Raw genomic sequence first — 25183 nt, forward strand, 5'->3', positions numbered from 1 at the left:
AAAAGTTTCTTAATGTGTCAGTAGAATTGTGCCTGGAGTGAAACATTACATCCTTACAACGCAAAAATAGCAAATAGTTATTTGCTATTGCTAGTGTAACTTCATAATATACCTTTGGGTTTCTGCTCTGATACCCTATTGGAGGCCCTCCGATATGTAATTAGGTTGCCCATTCAATTTTGAATAAATGTTTTTTTGAGTTTATTCTTGAAAAACGAGAGTTAGGTGCAAGTCATGCTGGTCATTCTGCTTGGTCATAGCATCCAGATAACAAGACCTGGGGCCTGGTGTTCCTTTATCAGATTGTGGTTTCACTTAGCATCAGTGCTAGGTTTCACTGTGAGGATCCCTATGATAGTGGTTTTAATGGTGCGTGTAATATTTATCAGTAATGTGAAGGAAGTTGACCATATTGGACTTGGTTAGTTTTTCTCTTAAAAATTGCAGTTTGCCGTGTGCTTTACTGAAAAATAATTCTTAAATTAATTTCATGTATCTACCCCATATATTTCAGCCCGTATTCTGTCACATTCCCAGTCCTAACCATCTCGCAGCCATGTCTCTAAGTACTACTATGTCATATCCTCCAAGTTGAATTTGCACCTGCACCACATCCAGTTTGTTCCTTATTCATTGTGCGTTTATATATTATTTCATTCACGTGTTTATTATTTTTCTCTTTGGTACGATCACTTTGTTTTAGTTTTTCTTTTACTGTACTGTCTAAAGCACATTTTCTACTTGCTGCTCTACTCTCAATCTTGTTTTTTGCTTTTGGCCTATTATGAATACTACTTTCTATACCTGAGCCCTTTCTCCCCAGCCACATTCTCCATCCTTTAAACCGTTGACTTTCTTACAATCACTACCTGAATCTGCATGCGTGACTTCCTTCTCATATACCATTGCCAATTTCCTATTTTTTTTTCATTCGCTTTTCTTGTGGCTTTTCTCAATGCTTGTTCCGGATGACAGTTTGACAGGCACTTTGTTGCGATTCTTCATGTGTGACCCAAGACAATGAATGTGAGGATTGTGCAGCTCACAGCTACATTTGATCCTACCATCCCCTAGCAAACACGTCTCCAACATGGTCACAGATTGAGCTCAGGAATCACGGCCAGCTTTTCTCACTCTATTTCACTTGAAAGTAATCCTGTATGGGAATCCTGGTTGTTATCCAGTTCTATCCATAAGGAACACTGAGACCAATTGTGCTGCACTGCTAGAGATTGACCAGAAAATGTATTCTCCAGGTTTCTATGGCTGTGGGGGTAGTTTTATTTTTAACTGATGCACATGGTTTATTTACCCCTTGAGCTGGATTTGAAGCTTGATTTTGAGGCTCAAAGTTCCTTGACTGTCTCAGTAGATGTTAGCCACAAGCTGCTAAACTTGTGATACTTCATTGTATTTAGCAAATTTGTTGGGGGAAAGTACTAATCTCGTGTTTTGCAAATGTATTTTCCATCCTCTTTATGGACAAAGTTAGCCTCCTGATTTAAGTCGGTGGAAGTGTCAAGTCTACTTGTTCGGTATGAAAGACCTACTTGCCAAGTGAAAAAATATATTGCAATAATTGAAAGCACAAACCTAAAACAACATAACTGCACTGAAACATTTCCTGGGTAAGGCCATCATCTTAAAGCTGAGAACTATACAGAATATGGCCCATAAATGCGACATTCGTAAAGCAAATTATGTTTGACATTAAATGTTCAATTTATTTATTAAATAAAAGGCTGATGATGAATTTATGTTACAGCAAATCTTTGGAGGCAGCCCTGCTTCTGGCTATAATATGTAGTGATGTCTATTGCCACAGAAAACCCTTAGTTAATGGTATGGTGCCACATAGCCAGAAGTGCACTGCTGCTAACAGCAAATATAAATTCTACTGAAAGAATTTTGCAGCTGATTGGGCCAGAGTTCTTTTGACTTGAGCAGTATGAGAGCAGCTTTTGAATTGCCGATTGTTTTGATTGCTCCTTTTTTCTCCCTTCCCTTCTCTGGAGCTACTGGGTAACCAGATTTGATGAGAAAAAAAATCATTTCTGAACACTGTTCTTTAACCCCAAATGGATGTGTTTGTGAGTGGATAAGGAGGATATCCAGTTTGACAATTAGTTCCCAACAATTCAATACCCTGCCAAAAGACTTGTACGTAGGGAAGGAAAGGAGAGAGTGCAGAATGTGGTGTTACACTCATAGCTAGGGTGTAGAGAAAGATCAATTTAATGCGAAATAGGTCCATTCAAAAGTCTGACAACAGGGAAGAAGCTGTTTTTGAATCAGTTAGTATGTGATCTCAGACTTTTGTATCTTTTTCCTGATAGAAGAGAGAATGTCCAGGGTACATGGGGTCTTTGATTATGCTGACTGCTTTTCTGAGGCAGCGGGAAGTGTAGACAGTGTCAGTGGATGGGAGGCTGGTTTGAGTGATGGACTGGGCATCGTTCACGACCCTCTGTAGTTTCTTGCGACAGAGCAGGAGTCATACCAAGCTTGCTTTTTGTGTGTTTTACAATAAGACTGTGCTTCTGGAACCCTAGTTTAGATTCTTTTAATTTGGACACCCCAGTGTGCATGGGATCAGTATTAGCTTTTGAGTCTGATACCTTATCCACAAGCACTACTATCTAGAAGGACAAGAGCAGCAAGTACTGGGAACACCAGCACTTAATGGTTGCCCTTCAAGTCACTCACCATCCTGACTTGAAAATGTATTTCCTTTCCTTCACGGTCACTGGGTCAAAATCATGGCATTTCTTCCCCAACAGCATTGTTGATGTACTCGCACCTCAAGAATTGCAGTGGTTAAAGAAAGCAGCTCACCACCACCTTCTGAAGGGCAATTAGCGATAGACAATAAATGGTGGTCTAACCGATGATGCCCACATCCTGTAAATGAATTTCTAAAAATGCCAACTTATAGAAAATACATTAAGCACATGTCTAGGCTGCAATTTCTCAATATTGGGAACTTAAGTGTTGGTTTTCAAAATACCTTTCCATATTGGGCAACAAAATAAAAGTAGTACTTCTCAGGAATTTCAAGAGTCACAACTTGGTATGGCTTCTGCTCTGTAGCAAGAAACTACAAAGGGGTGTGAACGAAGCCCGGTCCATCACTCAAACCAGCCTCCCATCCACTGACAGTGTCTACACTTCCCGCTGCCTCAGAAAAGCAGCCAGCATAATCAAAGACCCCATGTACCCGGACATTCTCTCTTCTATCAGGAAAAAGATACAAAAGTCTGAGATCACATACCAACTGATTCAAAAAGAGCTTCTTCCCTGCTGTTGTCAGACTTTTAAATGGACCTATTTCGCATTAAGTTGATCTTTCTCTACACCCTAGCTATGACTATAACACTACATTCTGCACTCTCTCTTTTCCTTCCCTATGTGCAGTATGCTTCGTATAGCGTGCAACAAACAATATATATGTTAGTACGTGTGACAATAATAAATCCAATCAAATCAACAAGGGGAAACTTCAACGCCACCACCAGCTGCAGTTTACATTCACTGCTGGTGGAGCTATGTCTCAGAAAATCACCACCTAACATGATTTTAATCTTAATGGCATTAGTCCCACATTGTTCATATTGCACAGGTGAATATAATGTAAATTACTGTCAGTTTGTGCCTCCTGCGGCTAGTTTCTGGCCAGGATGCTTTAACTTCCAGCATCAGGAAGTTACCGTAAAATCTAGTCTCCTCTACTACCTGTTCCTGAATTTAGTTGAATGTTTGCCAATAAGGAAGATGTGTGAGGAGAAGGAGAGTAACGAGTGAGTAACAAGAGGAAATGAATAAGGAATTGGGCACCATTGAGCAATCAGTCCAGATCAAAAAGATGCTAACAAATTGGTCCTTAACAATTATTTTTCTTTTAATATAGACCGTCCTGGGCTGATGAGTGTGAAGCAGATTGAAGAGATGCAAGACAGTGTTCTCCAAGCCTTGAGCCTGCACCTGCAAACTAATCATCCAGACTCTCAATACCTCTTTCCAAAGCTCCTCCAGAAAATGGCTGACCTGCGCCAGCTAGTGACTGAGAATGCACAGCTTGTCCAGAAGATTAAGAAAACTGAAGCAGACACTTCATTACATCCACTGTTACAGGAGATCTACAAGGACATGTATTGACAAACATTGCACATTGCTTTATTTTGCAATCCACCTCCCCGCCCCGCAACAAAAAAAATCAAAGCCTAACATGGCTCCATTGAATTCTCACCAAAATAGTTCAGCGCAAATGCACAAGGATACATGAAGTATCTGTAACTAGACACTCCGCTTCTGAATTTTTTGTTCTTCGTTTGGCTGGTTGCAGCCCACTCATTTAAAGTCAGCAAAGCAGAACCATAATGATTAAAGCTGAAAATTGTTGGACAACATATACATTTACAACACTACTGACTTACTACAATAAATAATTTTGTGTTGTAATTTGTGATTTTGGTTACAGTACTAAAACCTCCAAGTGGTAGATGCAACCTTGGCCAGAAAGATAGCTATCCAATGGTACTAAGCATGCTGAGCCCAACAGTATATACCCATCTTGCTGGTCTTACTTCTGATATAATTAGACGATATGGAAATTATATGAACTGCTGCAATAAATGTGGCATACTCTATATAACAATCCATAGTATAAAAGAACATGCTCCAAGAAGTGTTTAGTTCAGAAATGTGCATAAATTTACAGGGCTAGCATTTAACTCTTCCTTTTATGACATTTTTGGAGTTTGCAAATAACCACCTTTCCAAAGCACTTTCAGTGAAGTGCTTTAAGAGGTTTCACAGAAATATGAAGAAGTGCTTAGTTAAATGCAATTCTTTCTTTAACGAAGAATTTCATTCAAGTTTTTCAAGCCACTTCTTTCACACTTCTGCATCTGACATTTGTACCTGCTTACCAAACTCTATTGACGGAACATTTACAAATTCCCGGTTGGCGATTAAAATGTAAGATTGGGAAAATCTGATCCCTTATCTGGCGTTTCACAGACACTGTTTACATTTGTTCTAAAAGGTATTTGTAGTGCCCCAATAATTTTGGGGTTTTTTATAGGGGCTCTCCTTCCCTTGCCATGGTAAAATTCACCAGAATAGGTTCATTGGGAAGCGTGTGAGGAACCTTTAATCAGGCTCTCCATTTATATTATTAATGACCTTTTTGGGAAGATAATATTGTCAAAAGCCTTGTTAGAATAAAATATTATCATTAATGGAAGTTATTAAATTATTTCATATTTTTCTAATTAATGAAATCCGATTGGATCTTAATTGCCAAATATGTTTCCCTTTGCATTGAAAATTATTAAATTGGTATCACCTCGTTACAATTGATAACTATTCTACTTGCTGTTCTGTTTTGCTTCTCAATGGCAGACAGAAAAAAATCCATATTTATTTCTTACCCCTCTCCCATTTCTATTTCCTGAAGAGATTTTTTTTGCATGCCCGTGTTCACTTTATTTCCCCATGAGTATTGAATTCCAATAGACAGGGAAATGCTGGAACCTTATTGTCCGGTAGCCATTTTAACAATGTTTGTTTCAACAATTGGTAGTACAGGTGAAATGGGCAGTTGAACAGCATCTCCAAGCAATTGATTTGTGGCTGGCAGACTCCAACCTCAGCTCTGGCACTGATAATGATGTTTATTAATACAAAACTATTACATTCAGAAACTGATGATATTGGAAATTCTCAGCAGTCTGTCAACATTTGAAGAGAAAAAGAAAAATCCTGTTGTGGGCCCTTTGATGTCATCACCTAAGGTTAAAAGTTTATTTTATTAGTCACAAGTACGACTTACAGCAATGCAGTTACTGTGAAATTCCCCTAGTCACCACAATCTGGTGCCTGTTCAGGTCAATGCACCTAACCAAGTCTTTCAGAATGTGGGAAGAAACCGAAGCACCCGGAGGAAACCCACGCAGACACAGGGAGAACGCGCAAACTCCACAGACAGTGATCCAAGCCGGGAATTGAACCCGGGACCCTGTAACTGTGTGGCAGCAGTGCTAGCCACCGTGCTGCCCACGGTATTTTTCGGACAGTAGTGAGCCTGTTCCCATTTTTGGTTTTATTTGAGATTTCTGGCATTCAGCATTTTGCTTTCTATCTGCATGAAAGTACAAAGTTTTATACCTCCAAACTTCCAAGGTATAGCCCATACTAAATTTAATTTCTGTGCAAATTTGACACTTTGACACTGAGTACTGATAGTCCATGCGTCAACCATTAAGTAATGTAGGTAAAGCCATAAGTGAAAATTCTTCCATAAGTCCACAAATGTGCAGTATTACATTTTATGATTATATTTTACATTCAGTTGTAGTTTTGACTAAAATGTTATAATTTTAAAATTAGTTCATTGCTGGGTCTCTTGAAGGGAATTTGGGGAAATTTCTGATGTGTCCTGGTGTTGCTCTGAGTTGGGGAGGCCTGCTGGAGTTGGCTCTTAGTAGAATTGTTGTGTAGTTGTGTAGTGTGAACCAGAACTGACTGACCAATGGAATGTGCTGCAGGACATAATGAAGACTGACAATACCAGTTCTGGAGCTTCAAAGTGGGAAGGGCAATTAGGGGACTTTGTAATATTTACACGCAATTAAATCATGGAAGCTGAATCCAGAAATTTGTTTTGCTACTGTTTCAAATAGCTAGAATCTTCTTTTGTTAACATTTCTTTTAGTGATTTTTAATCTATTTTCCTCTTGATGCTCTGTGATTTTTTTGTTGTTGGAGATGTTTTCTTCCCTTGCCAGTGTTCTAGTCCTCTCCCAGAGATGTTCACTCCATTCTTGGGGTGTAGTTTCAATTAGGTGCCCTCAACTACCTTGCGTAGTTGGCCAGTTGTTTCATGAGAGCTTTGACTGTGAAGGTTTGGTTGTAGAGAACGCATCGAAGTTGAGGCCCATCCTCTCCCAACATGTGACCCTCCAACAGGAGTGCTGGATGGATATTAGGAGTAGGAATTACTTTATGAAGTTCCATACTCTGACATTGCTGCGGCCAATTACCAATGCACTCCACTTGAACTCTTCACTTCAGAACAACCATATAAAACACTTCAACGTAACAAAATGTACCAAAGTGCTTTACATAGGGCTATGGATCAAAATTTGAAGATTGGACCTGGTGTTTTTGTGGTCTACAATGGTATTCACTCTATAAAGTACAGAGGTGTAGGAAAAGTGTCCTTATGCTTATTTATGATGTGTGGGACCAATGTCAGTGAGCAGTGAAATGGGTAGCAGGAAAAAATGAGCAATGAGTATCTATAATTGAACCACCATGTATAACATTTGCAGGGCTATCCAAGAATGTGGTATGCAACAACAGCTCAGTGATGGATTTCTCCCCTCAAGACTGGACTTGATTGTCAATTGCCATTTTCCATTAGACACAGGCCAGGTGATATATGTGTATGTATGGGTATTTTGTTTATATATATAAAACTGCTTTACGTCAGTTGATGCCCATACTCTTCACGTAGCAATTTATTTTCAGGGCCATACCACAAAATATAGATAATTAATGCTCAACACTAACCGATTCTGCAGGGAGATTGCTGGAAAATTTAAATGCAGATTTTCACTGGTAAAATAATGACTGTGAATACAGGAAGCGGATGGTTTAAGAAAATCTTTGACATTCAAGTTTGTTAAAATCACGAATTAGTTTATTTGGTGATTCAGTATTGAGCAACGTAAGCACTCGAATAGGTAAAGAGGAAGTTTTGTCCTCGTGATGAGCTGAAGAAGGGTAGTGCAGGAGAGGTTGTGGATTGGTAGAAATGATGAAGCCTACAGTGAATGAATTGTGATATCTGCTGATGTGACAGCTATTCTCAAACTTTTCTCTGGAATGGATTGCACCCCAGCTAAATTCACAAGGAAGTACTGAATTTGTGGTTTTCTTGAGCTAGTTAATTTCAAATGACGATCCTTATAGATTTCAGACACTCTAAAGGAAACAAAGGCGATTTATTTGTGTGACATTGGTATTTTAGCATCCCAATTTCACATTTTGTGTGGCTTCCTTTTGAAATAGCAAACGTATTTATTGAATATCACTTGTTGGCAACAAATATCTATAATTGATAGCAAGGCAAAAGAAATATGAAGTTTTTAAAGTCTGAAATTGATTTATGCACTTTTTGACTATTTGCTTCAGACTCTAATGGTGTTAACGCGTTCGTGCCCTCCAGGTGAATTACCAACTGTATTTCTCTTTGAATTGTCTGTTACATTCTTAAACTGAAAGAGATCTTCCACCAACTGTCTTAGTTTTTTTTACATATACGATAAGCCTAATGCATTGGCTGCAAAAGGCAACTGGGAAATGAATTTAAGTTTTTTAGTCTAACGGACTCTAATACTAATTTAAATATAAATATCAATTTAATTAGTTTTTGAACCCAGTAGTTATAATCTTTTAAAATCAATTTTGTTTAGTATTAGGATATTCAATCTGTGGAAGATGCAATAAATAAGCTTTATCATGTATGTTTTGCTAAACTAACGTATGTATTTTTTCAGACTGTGTCTTGTTAAAGATTGTCCTTTTTTTGTCACCTAAACAGAATGCCTCTGTTTAGTTAATGTGTTATTTTGTTAATAAGATTATTTCCTTTCATTACTTTTGTTATATAGGCTATGCACTACCTGGTCAATGTGGTTCTAACGTTGTGCTGTTTGCACTGATAGTATTTTTGTACTAAAAGAGCTTCTTAAAAACTCCAGTGTAAGGATGTGTTTTATGTTGGAACCCAGAAATGTTTAAGAACTATTCCTAACCAACCCAAATCTCTCCTTAGTGGTTGAGGTGGAAGATGAGTAAAATCACCTTACCGATTATAGTCAGATATTGTCTGCAGCTGTACCATCTCATTGGCAGAAGAACATTATTTTATCAGACATAAGGGGACTGAGGCATTTTCCTCCAATGTACTCATAAAACTGATGAGTTATCCCCTTCAATCATTTTCTTGCACCAGGAGTTTCCTGCCACTCCTTGCTGGTTCGGCCTACCATTGAAACACTACAATATGGGAGTAAGTTGCTGAAAATGCATCACTTGTCACCTACATATAATTCAATTTTTCCAAAATCAATAGATGGGGGTCTCAGATCCATGTGTGCACAAAACAATTGCACAATTTTAATAGTTATCCTTTTTTCTTTCAGTGGAGACCAACGCTTGTAATTCTATCTCTATTCTTTGAGGTTTTATCTTTAATCGGAGTACTAGACATGACAAATTCTACTTGTCCCATGGACAGGTAATTGTACATTTGCACTTTTCCCTGTTTTTAGATCTGCACAGACATGTGGATAGATGGGATATTTCACTCACCGTGTCTTCAATATTATACCTACAGGAAACACAGACACACTCAGGACTTTAGAACACTGTGCCATTTATTTGAAATACTTCAATACTATAATTTGATTTCTTTATTTGATTATCCCAGGCAAGCATCCTTTGTTTACATAGATACTGTAGCCATATCAGTTATAAGGTATGTGTACGTTCTATGTTCAGAGGTTAGACACAGATTTAGTTATTACCTCCATAGGAAAGGATTTTGTTATGGTTGAACAAAACAAATTAGGGTTGGTACCTAGACATGCAAGGTGCTTTACTCATCCATTCATGTTCTAATTATACTGATGTCTCAAGGAAGACATGGACATTTTTGTCACATCTCAGGACAGTAAGATTTTTTGATACTGTATGTAGGTTGTGTGTTATGTCCTAAGAAGCATGCAATAAATTTCAAGTAAAAGCTGGAAAAATGAAATATGTGAAAACTGCATATTTTTTATGTTGAAATATAGTATTTTTGTGACATTATTCATGACTTCTGCAAAGCATTCAGTAGCAAAGATTTTACCAAGAATTACTATTAAAGACAGCCCTTATGTGATGCCTTTTGCTGTAATTCTGCAGATATCAATCATTCGAGGCCAATTCTAAAAATGTATTACATTGTTCCATGGAATGCACCTTTTACTCAGCCGTGTTAACCAATTTCACCAATTATCTTTCTACCTAAAAGCCATTCCTTACAGGCTGAGGTTTCTCTTAAGTTTAATCTCTGAAGTGAACCTCAGCTCAATAGTTCAGGTTTTACGGGGCCAAAAAAAAACATTTTAGAAACACAGGGAAAACACAAAGGTGGCTTTCTGTAATATGTGAAGATAATAAATGGCGCTGTGACTTGTGGGATAAGTTGGGCTCGCTTGTCCTGTACCTAATGTTAAAAATATTTTTTGAAGCATTTTACCTCAAAAGACCAGGCAATTGAAATAAAAATTAATCCAGAATAAAACACAAGCAATTGCAAGTTTCTGTTGTTTGAAATGATTTTACTCGAAAGACCAATCTCAAAAACAGTTATAAAGATTCTGACTGTGGCTTGTGGGACTGACAATTTAAATAGAGGTAGTTTAAATAGAAATGGTAAACTTACTACTGGTTTAATAGGCTATAATAAACAGTGTGTGTGGGTCCAGCACTGGAGATTTTAATCACCTTGAGACCCACTGCCATGTGGAAAGAAAAGTCATCCTTGATCCCGCTGGGGCTGCCTAAGAAGAAATATGATGTGGGTATGCCGGCGTTGGACTGGCGTAAACACAGTAAAAAGTCTGACAACACCAGGTTTTAGTCCAACCGATTTATTTGATAACAGACTCACAAGCTTTCGAGGTTTCCCTCTTCGTCAGGTGAATGGAGAGTTCTGGCCTCAGACAGAGCATATAAAGCACAGACAGTTTAGAGATTACTGATTAGAATGCAAATCCTTACACCTAACCTGCTGTTCAAGACCTGAAATGGCTGACAATGTGAGTGGAAGGAGCACTGATCACAGGTTACAGAGATGTGTATTGTCTCCAGACAGTACACTAAATGAGGTTTTGCAAACCCAGGCAAGTCACGGGGGTTACAGATAGTGCGACATGAACCCATCTGTAACCCCCGTGACTTGCCTGGATTTGCAAAACCTCACTTACTGTACTGTCTGGAGACAATACACATCTCTGTAACCTGTGATCAGTGCTCCTTCCACTCACATTGTCAGCCACTTCAGGTCTTGAACAGCAGGTTAGGTGTAAGGATTTGCATTCTAATCAGTAATCTCTAAACTGTCTGTGCTTTATATGCTCTGTCTGAGGCCAGAACTCTCCATTCACCTGACGAAGAGGGAAACCTCGAAAGCTTGTGAGTCTATTATCAAATAAATCGGTTGGACTAAAACCTGGTGTTGTCAGACTTTTTACTAAGAAGAAATAGCCATGATGTAGAGATGCCGGCATTGGACTAGGGTGGGCACAGTAAGTAGTTTCACAACACCAGGTTAAAGTCCAACAGATTTATTTGGTAGCACGAGCTTTTGGAGCGCTGCTCCTTCATCAGGTGACTCGCCAAATGAAGGAGCAGCACTCTGAAAGCTCGTGCTACCAAAATAAACTGGTTGGACTTCAACCTGGTGTTGTGAGACTACTTTCTAAGAAGAAATAGGTTATCGACATGCTTGACTGATTCAAGGGGATGGGGAGGTGGTGACATTTCTTATTAATAAATCTCTATCAATTAGTTTTCAATATACCAAGACGGGAGTTGGGGAAATTTGCAGTGGTGGAAAGCTTTGGAAACTGTTCAATTCAGCTGTTCCTCTCAAGCATGCTACACTCTAAGTCACTAGAAAAGGTGCAGAGGAGGTTCAGCAGGATGTTGCCTGGGCTGGAATATTTCAGCTATGAAGTGAGGTTGGGGTTATTTAGAGCAGTGAAGGATGAGGGCAGGATAGTTGAACAATGTGCAGGGAGGTATTGAATACCTCTCAACTGAAGTGTTATTCCTGAGAGGAAGGGGAATCGTAAAAGGAAGAAAAACATTCTATGGCTAGACAAGGGAGTCAAGAGAACATAAAAAACTAGGGTATACCAAGCTGCAAAAACTGGTGCAAGCTGGAGGATTAGGAGAACCTTAAGGTTCAGTGAAAGGCTACTAAAAATAGAATCAAAAGAGCTAAGATGAACTACAAAAGGAAACTAGCAGAAAACATAAATGGTGATGCTTCTCTAAGTATATAAAGAGGAAGAGAATAGCTTGAGAAAATGTTGACCCTTTTAGAGGATGATACTGGTGATATATTAATGGTGAACACAGAGATTTTGCCTCTGTCTTCACAGTAGTGCATAATGAAGATTTTCTAAAAACTGTCACTAATGTAGAGGAACTTGGTGCAATAACTATCACTAGGGAGAAGATATTGAATAATGGGATTGAAAGTAGGTAAACCGCCAGGACTGATAGACTGCACCCTAGGGTACTAAGGAAGGTGGCAGCAGAAATAGTGGATCCATTGGTTGTGATATTTTACAATTCCTTATAAGATCCCAGTAGATTGGAAATACGCTAATGTGATGCCCCCATTCAAAAAGGGAGCAGGGCAAAAAGTAGAAAGTGAGAGGCCAGTTAACTTGACCTCAGTGGAGGAGAAGTCGCTATTATTGATCATCATTAAAGAACAGATGAATAAACATTTGGAAAGACAAAAGCTCAATCCATCACTGTCAGCACAGTTTTATGAAGGGAAAGTCATGCTTGACGAACTTGCTTGTGTTTTTTGAGGATGTAACCAGCAAGGTAGATACTGGAGAACCTGTGGATGTGGTATATCTGGACTTCCAAAAAGCACTTGACAAGGTGCCACATAGAAGACTGATCCAGAAGGTGAGATAGCAGGGGATTGGGGGTAAAGTACTGGATTAGATTAAGGATTAGCTGACTGGTGGGAAGCAAAGTGTCAGGGTAAAACGGGTCCTTCTCTGGCAAGGTTCTGCAAGGTACAGTGCTTGGACTCAACTGTTTACAATCTATATAAATGATCTTCAAGCAGGGAAAGAGCATAACAGAGCAAAATTTGTGGATGATACTAAAATTGTTGGGAAAGCAGGCATTGAAGAGGGTATAAAAATTTTACAGATGGATATAGAGAGGCAAGGAGAATGGACCAAAATTTGGCAAATGGAGTTTAATGTGGATAAGTGTGAGGTTATCCATTTTGACAGAAAAATATCAGCATGGTAGCACAGTGGTTACCACTGCTGCTTCACAGCCCAGGGACCTGGGTTCAATTCCCAGTTTTGGTCACTGTTTGTGTGAAGTTTGCACAATTTCGTGCCTGCATGGGTTTCCTCCGGGTGCTCCGGTTTCCTCCCACAGTCCAAAGGAGTGCGGGTTAAGTTGTATGGCCTTGGTAAATTGCCCCTTAATGTCAGGGGGATTAGCAAGGTAAATATGTGAGATTATGGGGGAAATGGGACCTGGGTGGGATTGGGGTCGGTGCAGACTTGATGGATACTGTTGGGATTCTGTGGCTTTCTCTTGAGGCAAGCAAGGCATACTTGATTTGTACGAAGACTGCAATTAGCATGTCAACTTCATCCTTTAAGGGTACCCTTGTTCCCCCAGATCACAAGGACTGGAACAGCTACCCGGAAACTAATCCCTGACAGTCATATCTCCATTACAAGTAGTGGGCCTTGAACTTCCATAAGGCTTATGCCCTCTGGCCTCACAGTGCTGCCTGAGTGTGGGGGTCCACTGCAGTGACCCTCCCTCCTTTTTGTGAGGGTCTTCAGGCCTCATGAGGCTGTAAAGCACCCCTTCTCAGAAACCCCCACTCAGCCCATGCAGCCTGGCCTCTCATGGGACCCCATTCACGAACCTCACAGTCAGCCCCCCGGTCATCCGTCCACCACCACCACCCTCCCCATGGTGACCCTATAGCTTCACCTGCTTCTACCCACTTTGCAGCTCCCTCTCTGGACGGACAATCACACAGCAGCTACATCGCCACAAGCCCAGAGAGGAGGACACAGGTAGTGCTGCCTACATACCAGCCACTAGACTCCTTTGAATTTTGATTTGAATTTGACAGATATGAAGGGCTGGGAAGGCAAGCGCCCCCACTCCGTGAGAGGCCAATGCTGAATTCCCCTCCCCCCCCAGGTCGTGAGTTGAACCTATTTGAGTTCCCCCTTCCTCTCTGTAGCCCTCTGTGAATAGCTTCATGGGTGATAATGGTGACCTGAGCGCTCACCTCCAATGTTCCCTTCGGAAATGGGATTGCCAGATACTCGTTTTTATACGGCTGTTGTAAATTGTGCTGAATATTCAGTGAGGTGGGGAGGGGGGGTGCGGGGGGATGGATAGGGGGGTGCGGGGGATGGATAAGGGGTGTGCGGGGGATGGATAAGGGGTGTGCGGGGGATGGATAAGGGGTGTGCGGGGGATGGATAAGGGGGTGCGGGGGATGGATAAGGGGGGTGCGGGGGGATGGATAAGGGGGGTGCGGGGGGATGGATAAGGGGGGTGCAGGGGATGGAAAGGAGGGTGCGGGGGATGGGTGGGAGGCTGGAATTTTACTGGCCTGCCCACCACGGGAATCAGAGCAGGACAAACCATGGGAAGGTCCAGTGACCTTGGGTAGAATTTTATGGATTTGGGATGAGCAAGGCTGTCAAATCGCATTCCATTAAAATGAGGTTTTTGGCCTTCCTTGGCACTTTCTTGTTCCACCCCTGGCAGGGGTCCTGAAACATTGGGAATCATGATCTCATCAACGAGAGTTGCATTTTCCTGTTCGTTTCTGCCCATGTTGCTGTTCTTTCTGACAGTTAATGTGTGCTCAAGATCAGCCCAATTAGCCTTGAGACCCCTCGTTCTGTCTGTGTGAATAGTGGCTCAGAATACGGAAAGTGTGATTCGCACTGGCGAATTTCCGAGTTCTGATCTTCCTGGCCTCTCACCAGCGGAGTGGCGTGAAGCGCGCTGCGGGACTGCAGACAGCTCATTTTAATATGTTAGCGTGTCATTAGTGAGTGGTCTCTCTGGGACACCCCTACTCCCCCACTCGATAGGCGCCTCCATCACTTCACACGGGCCAATGATTGGGGGGAGGCAAGGGGACAGAAATGCCAACTCGGAGTAGGAATCTGTGAGAACTCTAGTGGGCTGGGGGATGGGGAAGGTTTATTCCTGTTATGATCGGGGTGCCCTTTAAAGATGGCGCTCCAATCTTAGTGCAGCTGGGTTTTGCCGGCATGTTGAGGGAGGCACGGTGGTACAGTGGTTAGCACTACTGCCTCAGAGCGCCAGGGACCCGGGTTCAATTCCCGGCTTGGGAGACTGCCTGTGCACGTTCTCCCTGTGTCTACGTGGGTTTCCTCTGGGTGCTCCAGGTTCCTCACACAGTCTGAAAATGTGTGAGTTAGATGGATTGGCCATGCTAAATTGCTCCTTAGTGTCAGGGGGATTAGTAAGGTAAGAGTTTGCGGGGTGCAACAGGGTGAGATTGTTGTGGGTGCAGGCTTGATGGGCTGAATGGCCTCCTCTGCACTGTGGAGATTATATGATTCTATTCTCTAATTCCATATGTTGTGGCCTCAGCCCCTGTATGATTTGAAACAGACTCCCTCGATTCTTTTTTTAGCCAAAATTTAGTATGATGTGGAGAGAAAAGTAGTGTTTTTCCGGAGAGAAGCACACTGTTTTCTCACCAGGAACAACATATATTTTGGTAGGATTTGGCCCAGCATTTCAATTTACTCATATACAACACCTGAAGGGATATTATCTGAGGGAAATCTATTGAATGACTACTATAGACATCTGTAGATAACATACACCAGGAGACTAATGTTTCCACAGATAAATTCTGATTTATCTCTCTTTAAACACAGGCTGTGATCTCTGATTCTACTGTTTTTGGTTAAGGTGAAACCTTCAGATTCTCTTCTTTCAGTGAGAAAGTGCCCAATTAACAAATTATCTTCATTATCTAATCTCTCAATCATTCTGATCCCCCTGTTTAGTGTTGCTGCTTTATCTCTTGGTTCTGCAGAACTGTTCACTATTCTAAGTAGAGATGCATTAATAATTTATAAGTGGCAGATTATCTCACTTTCATATCAATGTATTCAATCACCAACATCTGATTTGCTTTACTCCGGTACTGAATGTTGCAGCGATAACTTCAATTTATTATCAAGAGCTGCTGATCTCATTCATTTTACATCACATAGAATGTGCACCCACAGAAGTAGGCCATTTGGCCTACACACTGGTGCAATGTTCCACATGAGTCTCATGTCTTCAGGAAGCAATGTGTCTCTTAGATGAGCTTGGCTAAGATCAAGCATCAGATCAAGCCCAAGATGAGGTCAGTTTGGATCTTGTTTGTCTCTCTTGCTGGGGACCATGAATTGGAATCAATTCGGTTTTTGGAGTCAGCAAGGTGGTGGGTTAAGGGCTTGCCCCGTCCACTCTGTAACTTTAAGAAAGGAATAAAAACTTAAAAGAAGCCGTGAACCAAAGAGAAAGTATTCATTTCAGAAGAGACAGCCAGTGGATTGACTTCATGAATATGTTAACCAAGCAAGTTCCTGGAGTAAGTGGATCACACAATGGCATGCATTTGCTTCAATTTAGGTGATTGTCTGGATTATTTGAATTTCTGTGGTCAAGCCATTAACAGGTTTTACAAAATAACAAGTATGGTTTGGCTGTTTCTGGATCAATTCTCACATTTCTTGAAAATGTTAACATCAAAATTGCCACTGGAGTGACAGGTACTCCCCAACCTGTCAGACTACTGAATCTCACAGAGAACACCTTGTGTGCTAGTGGTTAAACATCAAACACAATGAGGACCCAGGGTGGACAGAAGATTAAATCAAGCAATTATAATCAAAGGGAAGTGTGGTTACATCACTCCATTGTCACAGGTGTGAAATTTGAATTAGAAGTAGCATGTATTTAAGGCTGTCTTTGGCACCTTGGAAGGAAAATGTAGACAGATTTGATTATTTACAATCGGGCAGTGGTCTTGAGGCCCTGAGGGAAAAGGAAATGGTGGATCCTGTTGGATGGTTCCCTGAGCAAACTGTCTTGATTTATTATTGTCACATGTATTAACGTACAGTGAAAAGTTTTGTTTCTTGTGCACTACACAGACAAAGCATACTGTTCATAGAGAAGGAAAGGAGAGAGAGTGCAGAATGTAGTGCTACAGTCACAGGTAGGGTGTAGAGAAAGATCAATTTAATGCATGGTTGATCCATTCAAAAGTCTGACAACAGCAGGGAAGAAGCTGTTTTTGAGTTGGTTGGTACGTGATCTCAGATTTTTGTATCTTTTTCCTGAAGAAAGAAGATAGAAGAGAGAACGTCCGGGGTGCGTGGCGTCAACTGGCAAAACACCTCATCACTAGAACTTTCAGACAAGGGCTAGGCTGGTGGTGAGAAGGGCACTCCCCATCAGATCCTTCATGCACTCAGTCTCAGTACAGCTTCACACTGCCCTCAAAGTGGCTGCGGGGGGGTTGAGATGGTCGAACACTCCTTGTGGAATGTGCCTTTGTAAGGAATGTCTGGAGTGAGATGCAGTGGTTTTATCATTTAAAAAGCGAAAAGCTGCAGCATGCTACAGTGCAGAGGGACCTGGGGGTCCTTGTGCATGAGTCGCAAAAACCCAGTCTGCAGGTGCAGCAGGTGATCAAGAAGGCGAATGGAATGCTGGCCTTTATAGCGAGGGGGTTAGAATATAAAAGCAGGGAGGTTTTGCTGCAACTGTATAGGGTATTGGTGAGGCAGCAGCTGGAGTACTGTGTGCAGTTTTGGTCGCCGTACTTGCGCAAGGATATTTTGGCCTTGGAGGGAGTGCAGAGGAGGTTTACTAGGCTGATACCGGACATGAGGGGGTTGGACTATGAAGAGAGACTAAATAGACTGGGTCTGTACTCGTTGGAGTTTAGAAGGTTGAGGGGGGATCTTATAGAGATGTATAATGAAGGGAATGGATAGGGTAGAGGTAGAGAGATTCTTCCCGCTTAGAAAGGATAGCAGGACTAGAGGGCACAGCTTCAAGATAAGAGTGGGGGGCAGTTTAGATCAGAGTTGAGGAGGAACTTCTTCACTCAAAGGGTGGTGAATCTCTGGAATTCTCTGCCCGTTGAAGTGGTGGAGGCTACCTCACTAAATATATTTAAGTCACAGGTAGATATGTTTCTGATAGACAGAGGAATTAAGGGTTATGGGGAGAAAACGGGAAAGTGGAACTGAGCCACTTCAGATCAGCCATGATCTTATTGAATGGCGGGGCAGGCTCGAAGGGCTAGATGGCCTACTCCTGCTCCTAGTTCTTACGTTCTTATTTATAGAGGTTCATCCCAAGCAGCTCTGTGAAGCAGGACTCTAAGCTCCAACGGCTGTTCCCAGTGTTGTACTGAGATAAATATCAACTGTTGCTGGAAGCTTATCAACTCGGTGAAAGGTGCTCTTTGGTCTGTCTGAAACTTGCTGATCTTCCTGTGCAAAGATTGGTCCTCCACTGAGTGTTGCAGATTGGCACATTCCAGGTCCAAGACTACGTGCTAAGGGACCCACTCAAGCTTGAGGCAGTTGCTGACAAAGCACAATGGGGAAAGGCCACCATCAGCCAATGAAGACCGTGAGGCCAGTAAGCAGAAAAAGCCCTCAGTCCATAGTCTGTAACTGTGTGTAATTCTGTTAAGCGTTACAAAGTTCAATTTGACAAATGTACATAGTTTCATAACGAACTTTGGACTTGTATTGAAAATATATGTAATGTTTTGAGACTGAATGTAGTGTAAATTTTGATCTCAAATATAAATACGATCCTTTGTTATACGATTACTTTGCAATGATCGGAAATGTTTCTGTAATATTTCTCAGAATATTTTTGAATAAAGTATATTTTTGGAAAAAACCTACGATTGAGGGGGTGGCACAGTGGTTAACACTGCTACCTCACAGTGCCAGGGGCCTGGGTTCAATTATAACCTTAGATAACTGTTGGTGAGGGGTTGGGTGGCACAGTGGTTAGCACTGCTGCCTCACCCCACCAGGGGCCCAGGCTTAGATCACTGTTAAAAGAAAATCAGTCGAGATTTATACTCTGATGGTGGAGGGGTATATTATATTTGGATAAAGTGAATGTAAGTGATGATGAAAAAGGCTGAGAAAGGTGCTAAAATTGTCCATTAATGTGTGAATGGCAGAGCTGAGGGGGAATCAGATGGGATTGATGTGATGACTGGTGGGTGGGAGGGGGCTATAGTTGGACACTCTCAGCAGGTCTGGCAGCACCTGTAAGGAGGGGAGGGAGGCTGTGTGGAAGCTGGAAGGCAATGGAGGGTGGGTTGGAGGGGGGATGTTTGGGACCCAGCAGCCACACCATGCTGAGGCCACTTCCGGCTGGGCAACCCTCCTCCCACTGTGATTGGCTGATAGCTCCACCAATTAGAATAACCAGCGGTACCTCCTTATGATTGGTGGATGGGAAGGATGACGCGAAAATGCTCTGCAGCAATTGGTCAGTGTGGAGGGGCTGCTCTTTAGTGATTGGTCAGTTTGGAGCGGCTGCTCTGCACTGATTGGTCAGTGTGGGACGCTGCTGTGCAGCGATTGGTCAGTTTGGAGGGGCTGCTCTACACTGATTGGTCAGCCTGGAGAGGTGGCTCTTTAGTGATTGGGCAGCCTGAGGCAGTTGCTCCTCTCTGATTGGTGGCTCGGTGAGGGTGGCGGTTGCCCTGTGGCCTGGGAATAAAGGCGCCGCGGCGGCGGCGGCGGAGCGGGAGGCCGGGGAGCGGTATGGCGGAGGCGCGGCCAGCCAGCCTTCCACGGCGGAAGCGGATCCTGTGCAGGTGAGAGGGAGGCGGGGATATATATATATATATATACACACCCCACCCTCCCGGAGAGATCCCCCCGCCCCAGTTAGAGATATACCCCCCCCCCCCGGGCTGGAGAGACCCCCTTTCCCCTCCCCCCCCCACCCCCGGGGCTGGCGGGACCCCCTTTCCCCTCCCCCACCTGGAGAGAGTCAAAACTCCACAACAACCTCCCCCCCCCGCCCCCGGGGAATAACCGTTAAAGCGCGCGCCCGGCTCCTCGCTCCCGGGAAACGGGGGCGCGCATGCAGGGGAGGGGGCGCGCGGGGGGTCCTGATGTGGAGATGCTGGTGTTGGACTGGGGTAAACACAGTGATTAAATCTCTCAACACCAGGTTAAAGTCCAATGGGTTTATTTGGCAGTAAGCGCCACTAGCTTTGGGAGCACTGACCCTTCCTCAAGTAAGTGGGGAGTCCCCAGTCACCTGACCAAGGAGCAGCCAGTGCGCCGAAAGCTAGTGCTTTTACGACCAAATAAACCTGTTGGACTTTAACCTGGTGTTGACTTCTTACTGTTGTGACTGACGGCAGGGGGGGCACGATCTGTGCTGGAACAGGTTTTGGGGGGGTGATCTGTGCTGGAACAGGTTTTGTGGGGGGGGGTGATCTGTGCTGGAACAGGTTTTGGGGGGGGGTGATCTGTGCTGGAACAGGTTTTGGGGGGGGGGGGTGATCTGTGCTGGAACAGGTTTTGGGGGGGGGGGGTGATCTGTGCTGGAACAGGTTTTGTGGGGGGGGGGGTGATCTGTGCTGGAACAGGTTTTGGGGGGGTGATCTGTGCTGGAACAGGTTTTGTGGGGGGGGGTGATCTGTGCTGGAACAGGTTTTGTGGGGGGGGGGTGATCTGTGCTGGAACAGGTTTTGGGGGGGGGTGATCTGTGCTGGAACAGGTTTTGGGGGGGGGGGGGTGATCTGTGCTGGAACAGGTTTGGGGGGGGGGGTGATCTGTGCTGGAACAGGTTTTGTGGGGGGGGGGGATCTGTGCTGGAACAGGTTTTGTGGGGGGGGGGGTGATCTGTGCTGGAACAGGTTTTGTGGGAGGGGGGGGTGATCTGTGCTGGAACAGGTTTTGGGGGGGGGGGTGATCTGTGCTGGAACAGGTTTTGGGGGGGGGGTGATCTGTGCTGGAACAGGTTTTGGGGGGGGGGGGTGATCTGTGCTGGAACAGGTTTTGGGGGGGGGGGTGATCTGTGCTGGAACAGGTTTTGGGGGGGGGGTGATCTGTGCTGGAACAGGTTTTGGGGGGGGGGGTGATCTGTGCTGGAACAGGTTTTGGGGGGGGGTGATCTGTGCTGGAACAGGTTTTTTGGGGGGGGGGGTGATCTGTGCTGGAAACAGGTTTTGGGGGGGGGGGGTGATCTGTGCTGGAACAGGTTTTGGGGGGGGGTGATCTGTGCTGGAACAGGTTTTGGGGGGGGGGGGTGATCTGTGCTGGAACAGGTTTTGGGGGGGGGGGGGTGATCTGTGCTGGAACAGGTTTTGGGGGGGGGGGTGATCTGTGCTGGAACAGGTTTTGTGGGGGGGGGGTGATCTGTGCTGGAACAGGTTTGGGGGGTTGGGGGGCGGGGGTCTGTGCTGCATTGGGTTGGGGGGGGTAACGGGGGTCTGCACTGCAGGGGGGGTTGGGGGTCTGTGTGTTTCTTGCTCCTATTTTGGGGGGGGTGGGGGTCTGTGCATTTCTTGCTCCTATTTTGGGGGCATTGCTGATTTCTCGGTGATATTCCACACCCTGCTGTACTAGAATCATCGTCTGTTTCTCTCCTGTCCGGCTGACCATTTGTGTCTCAGGTTTGGTTTTGCTTTGTCCAGCTGTGTTTTGTCCTCTCCACAATGTTAGCCAGTTTACAGTGCAGTCTTGCTTTAAACCAGCTTCATTGAAGGGCAGACTCAGAATAACTTCCAGTGCTTTCTCTCAAATGTTTTTATACCTGGTGGTTTACAGAGCTGGGAAAACAGGATGAAGCTGATATAGACAAGCACCTTTTGTGGCCAGAGTGATCACCTGACCCTGCCATTTGAATGCTAGGTTATTGCCATGAAATGTTATTTGAAGTGTTAATGTTTAATCTAGGAGGGTGATATTTGCAATTGTTAACATTGTTTAAAAATAGCTGACGTTGGAAGTATCTGGCAATGCCTAATCCAACCTGGCAGAGGTGTGGGTTAGGTGCATTGGCTATGCTAAATTGCCCTTTAGTATTAGGGGATTTTCTGAGTAAATATGTGGGGTTACAGGGAGAGGGCCTGGGTAGGATTGTTGTTGCTGCCAGCTTGATGGGCTGAATGGCCTCCTATGATTCATTAAATATTTCCCAAAAATTGCTGATCTGAAGTAGTACAGTTGCCCTGAAATAGAAATGACAGGTATCTGAAAAGATGCATGAAAGACTCCTTGACCCACATACACACCAGAGAATAAACCACAATCTGGAATTTATTGATACAATTCACTAGTTGTTGGGATATACAGCTTGTCATGTACTGACACTGAAATGCATATAATCATATTAATCATTTGTGTGGCAGTCGAATGCCTTTTGGCTTAATGGTAGCATCCTGTTAGTGGAAAATACCAGTCCTGTCACCACTGCATTGTTGCAATGTGAGCCAGCTAGCTTCAATGGACTTAACTTGCATTAAGTTGATCTTTCTCTACGCCCTAACTATGACTGTAACACCACATTCTGCACTCTCTCCTTTTCTTCTCTATGAATGGTATGCTTTGTCTGTATAGTGCGCAAGAAACAATACTTTGTATGCCAATACATGTGACAATAATAAATCAAACCAAAAACCATCTGTTGCTCACAACTTGAGATACTTTGCCCTTGCAGGATAATTTGAGATGACTGGGCATTTTTCAGGTTTGTACAATAAACTTCCCATTATCTTCAAGAATAGAAGGGATTTGGGGATCAAGAATAGCTAATGCCTACTTCTACTTGGATGCAAGGTTAACGAATTTCAACTTGCAGTGGAGAACAGAGCAGAGGAAGTTATCTCTGCATTAGGGTTAGAGGTTTCCCTGCAAGTCAGTGAGCGTCGCAGAAGGCAGTTCACTGGTTAACAGAGCAGGCTGTTCTGGTGTGTGAGCTATTACAACCGGATGTTGGAATGAGATGGTCTACAGGTGAAAAGCTACATTCTGCAGCCATTAAAAAGGTTGTTGGAGACTTATTCTACTGTGGATTGGAAGAGGCTTCATTGTTACTTGGCTAACTGCAGAATTGTCTGGACATGGTCACTTAAAGTTGCTATTCTGTCAAACGGGTATGAGAACCCGCTGGGGCAACTTTAAGTGTTTTGCTATGAGTACTGAAATTCTGTGGAGAGCACAGTGAATGGTGCTTTCAAAAGTAATGTGTAGTCAATAGTGCTTTTGGTCATTTGTTACAATCACAGTTTTAAAATGTGAAATTGTTCTTTCAGCTAGAATTAAAGCAGTCTTTAGTGGAGATTGCAACAAAAAGTTTCATACTTTTTGGAGCTTTGGCATTGTTTTGATTGCTGCTACAATAATTCAGGCTATTTCCATAACAGGTACAAATTTTGGGTATAACATATGTATTTCACTCTTGAGACTTGGCTTAATGGGTATGCCTGGTTATGAGAACCTTGGGGTACGTGCTATTGTTTGGTCTGTATCATATTAAGAAAATCCACAGCGTGTGGAGGCCATTCAGCCTATCAAATCTCAATCTAGAACTGGTTTTCATCCACAATCAGCAGGGGCCTGGAGGGCCGGTGCCTGTGCTGTACTTCTATTTACCTGTACTGGCTCTACCTCTTCTGTTTGTGTACTATCTTGCTGGGATCTTGGGCTTGTAACTGCTAACTCGAGGGAATCTCAATATTGATTTTTGTTTTCCAGAAACTTCATCTGTGGCGTTTGCAAATGGGGACATAGCTGTTATTACTCACATGATCTTTCTATGCTGAAGTCGTCCCAGATCTGTAAACACTATTTAAATGGATTTTGCTTCTATGGAAACCGTTGCAGGTTGGTAGTTGGACAATTGTGGGAATTTGTAATATTTCAAATGGTTCTTTTTGGGCTTTGCATGTTAAAACTTGAATTTCAATTTCTATTTCTATAATACGTTAATGCATAACTGAAATACTTCAGACTGGAGGGACAGCATCTCCTCCTCTGAATAGGTACTTTATTGAGAAGTATAGGAAATGGCTGCAGGAGTAAACATTTTGCTCTTCAAGCCTGCTCTGCCATTCAACAGGATCATGGCTGATACTCAGCGCTGTACCCCCATGCTCCCTTGATGCCTTTAAATAGGTTCAATGACTTGGCCTCCATAGCCTTCCCAGGTAGAGAATCCCTCATGTTCACCACCCTCTGAGTGAAGAGGTTTCTCCGCACGTCAGTCCTAAATGCCTTGCTACTTATGCTGAGATTGTGACCCCTTGTTCTAGACGCTTCAGCCAGAAGAAACATCCTTGCATCCAGCCTGTTCAGCCCTGTCAATGTGTTTCAACGAAATAGTTAGAACTTGCACCTGTGGACCAGTTTTCTCCCTTTCTATGACTATTTTCAAATTATGGAGCTATGGTCACTGGTCCCAAAGTGATCCTCCACCATCGCCTCAGTCACTCGTACTACCCTATTTCCCAAGAATAGGCACTTTCCTGAATGGGACCCTCCACATACTGCCTGAAGAAACTTTCCTGAACACACTTAAATTCCACCCATCTAAGCTGTTAACTATGTGAGTCCCAGTCTATGTTAGGAAAATTAGAATCCCCCCCTAACTATCGAGTCTCCTATCACTATGATCCTGTTTACTGTTACCTTTTCCTGCTGTGCCTCAGAGCCAGCCATAGTGCCTGATCTGGCTGCTGCTGCTGCTTTCATCCGAACCCTTTGTACATCAACATTTCTCAATCTATCACGTTTACTCAGGTTACAGCGCACCTGCCAAGTATTTGTCCACTCAGCTTGTCTAAATCACTCTGAAGCATTTTAACATCCTCGTCACCACTTACATTCCTGTCAAATTTTGTGGAAATGTTAAATTTGACTCCCTCTTTCAAATCATCATCATATTGTGAATAGCTGGGGCCCAAACACCGATTCCTGCAGAACCTCACTTGTCACTGCCTATCACTTTGAAAAAGTCCCATTCATTCTTACTGTCTTCTGTTTGCTGACCAATTCTCAATCCGTGCCAATATGTTGCTCCAATCTCATCTCGTATGCTGTAATTTTGATATGGAGATGCTGGCGGTGTACTGGGGTAGACACAATAAGATGTCTCTCAACACCAGGTTAAAGTCTAGCACGTTTATTTGGTATCACAAGCTTTTGGAGTGCTGCCTCTTCATCAGGTGAGACTTTAACCTGGTGTTGTGAGATGTCTTGCTGTGCCTTAATTT

The 25183-nt window shown here is 43.1% G+C and overlaps 2 protein-coding genes across 2 annotated transcripts in view; both read left to right on the forward strand.

Moving 5' to 3' along the window:
* Window positions 1–10360, forward strand: part of LOC145357119 (peroxisome proliferator-activated receptor delta-like) — a 62001-nt gene extending 51641 nt beyond the window's left edge. The window contains exon 7 of the mRNA XM_080210268.1: window positions 3908–10360. Within this exon, the coding sequence (XP_080066394.1) occupies window positions 3908–4155 (248 nt within the window). The 3' untranslated portion in view covers window positions 4156–10360. The remainder of the gene's footprint in view (window positions 1–3907) is intronic.
* A 9277-nt stretch (window positions 10361–19637) lies between these two features.
* The window catches only part of LOC145357120 (E3 ubiquitin-protein ligase makorin-1-like), a 29206-nt gene continuing 23660 nt past the window's right edge, over window positions 19638–25183 (forward strand). The window contains exons 1-2 of the mRNA XM_080210269.1: window positions 19638–19768; window positions 23667–23795. Of these exons, the coding sequence (XP_080066395.1) occupies window positions 19716–19768; window positions 23667–23795 (182 nt within the window). The 5' untranslated portion in view covers window positions 19638–19715. The remainder of the gene's footprint in view (window positions 19769–23666; window positions 23796–25183) is intronic.

Source organism: Carcharhinus amblyrhynchos, chromosome 22 (assembly GCF_965287045.1).
Source record: "Carcharhinus amblyrhynchos chromosome 22, sCarAmb.v2.hapA, whole genome shotgun sequence".
Lineage (NCBI taxonomy): Eukaryota > Metazoa > Chordata > Chondrichthyes > Carcharhiniformes > Carcharhinidae > Carcharhinus > Carcharhinus amblyrhynchos.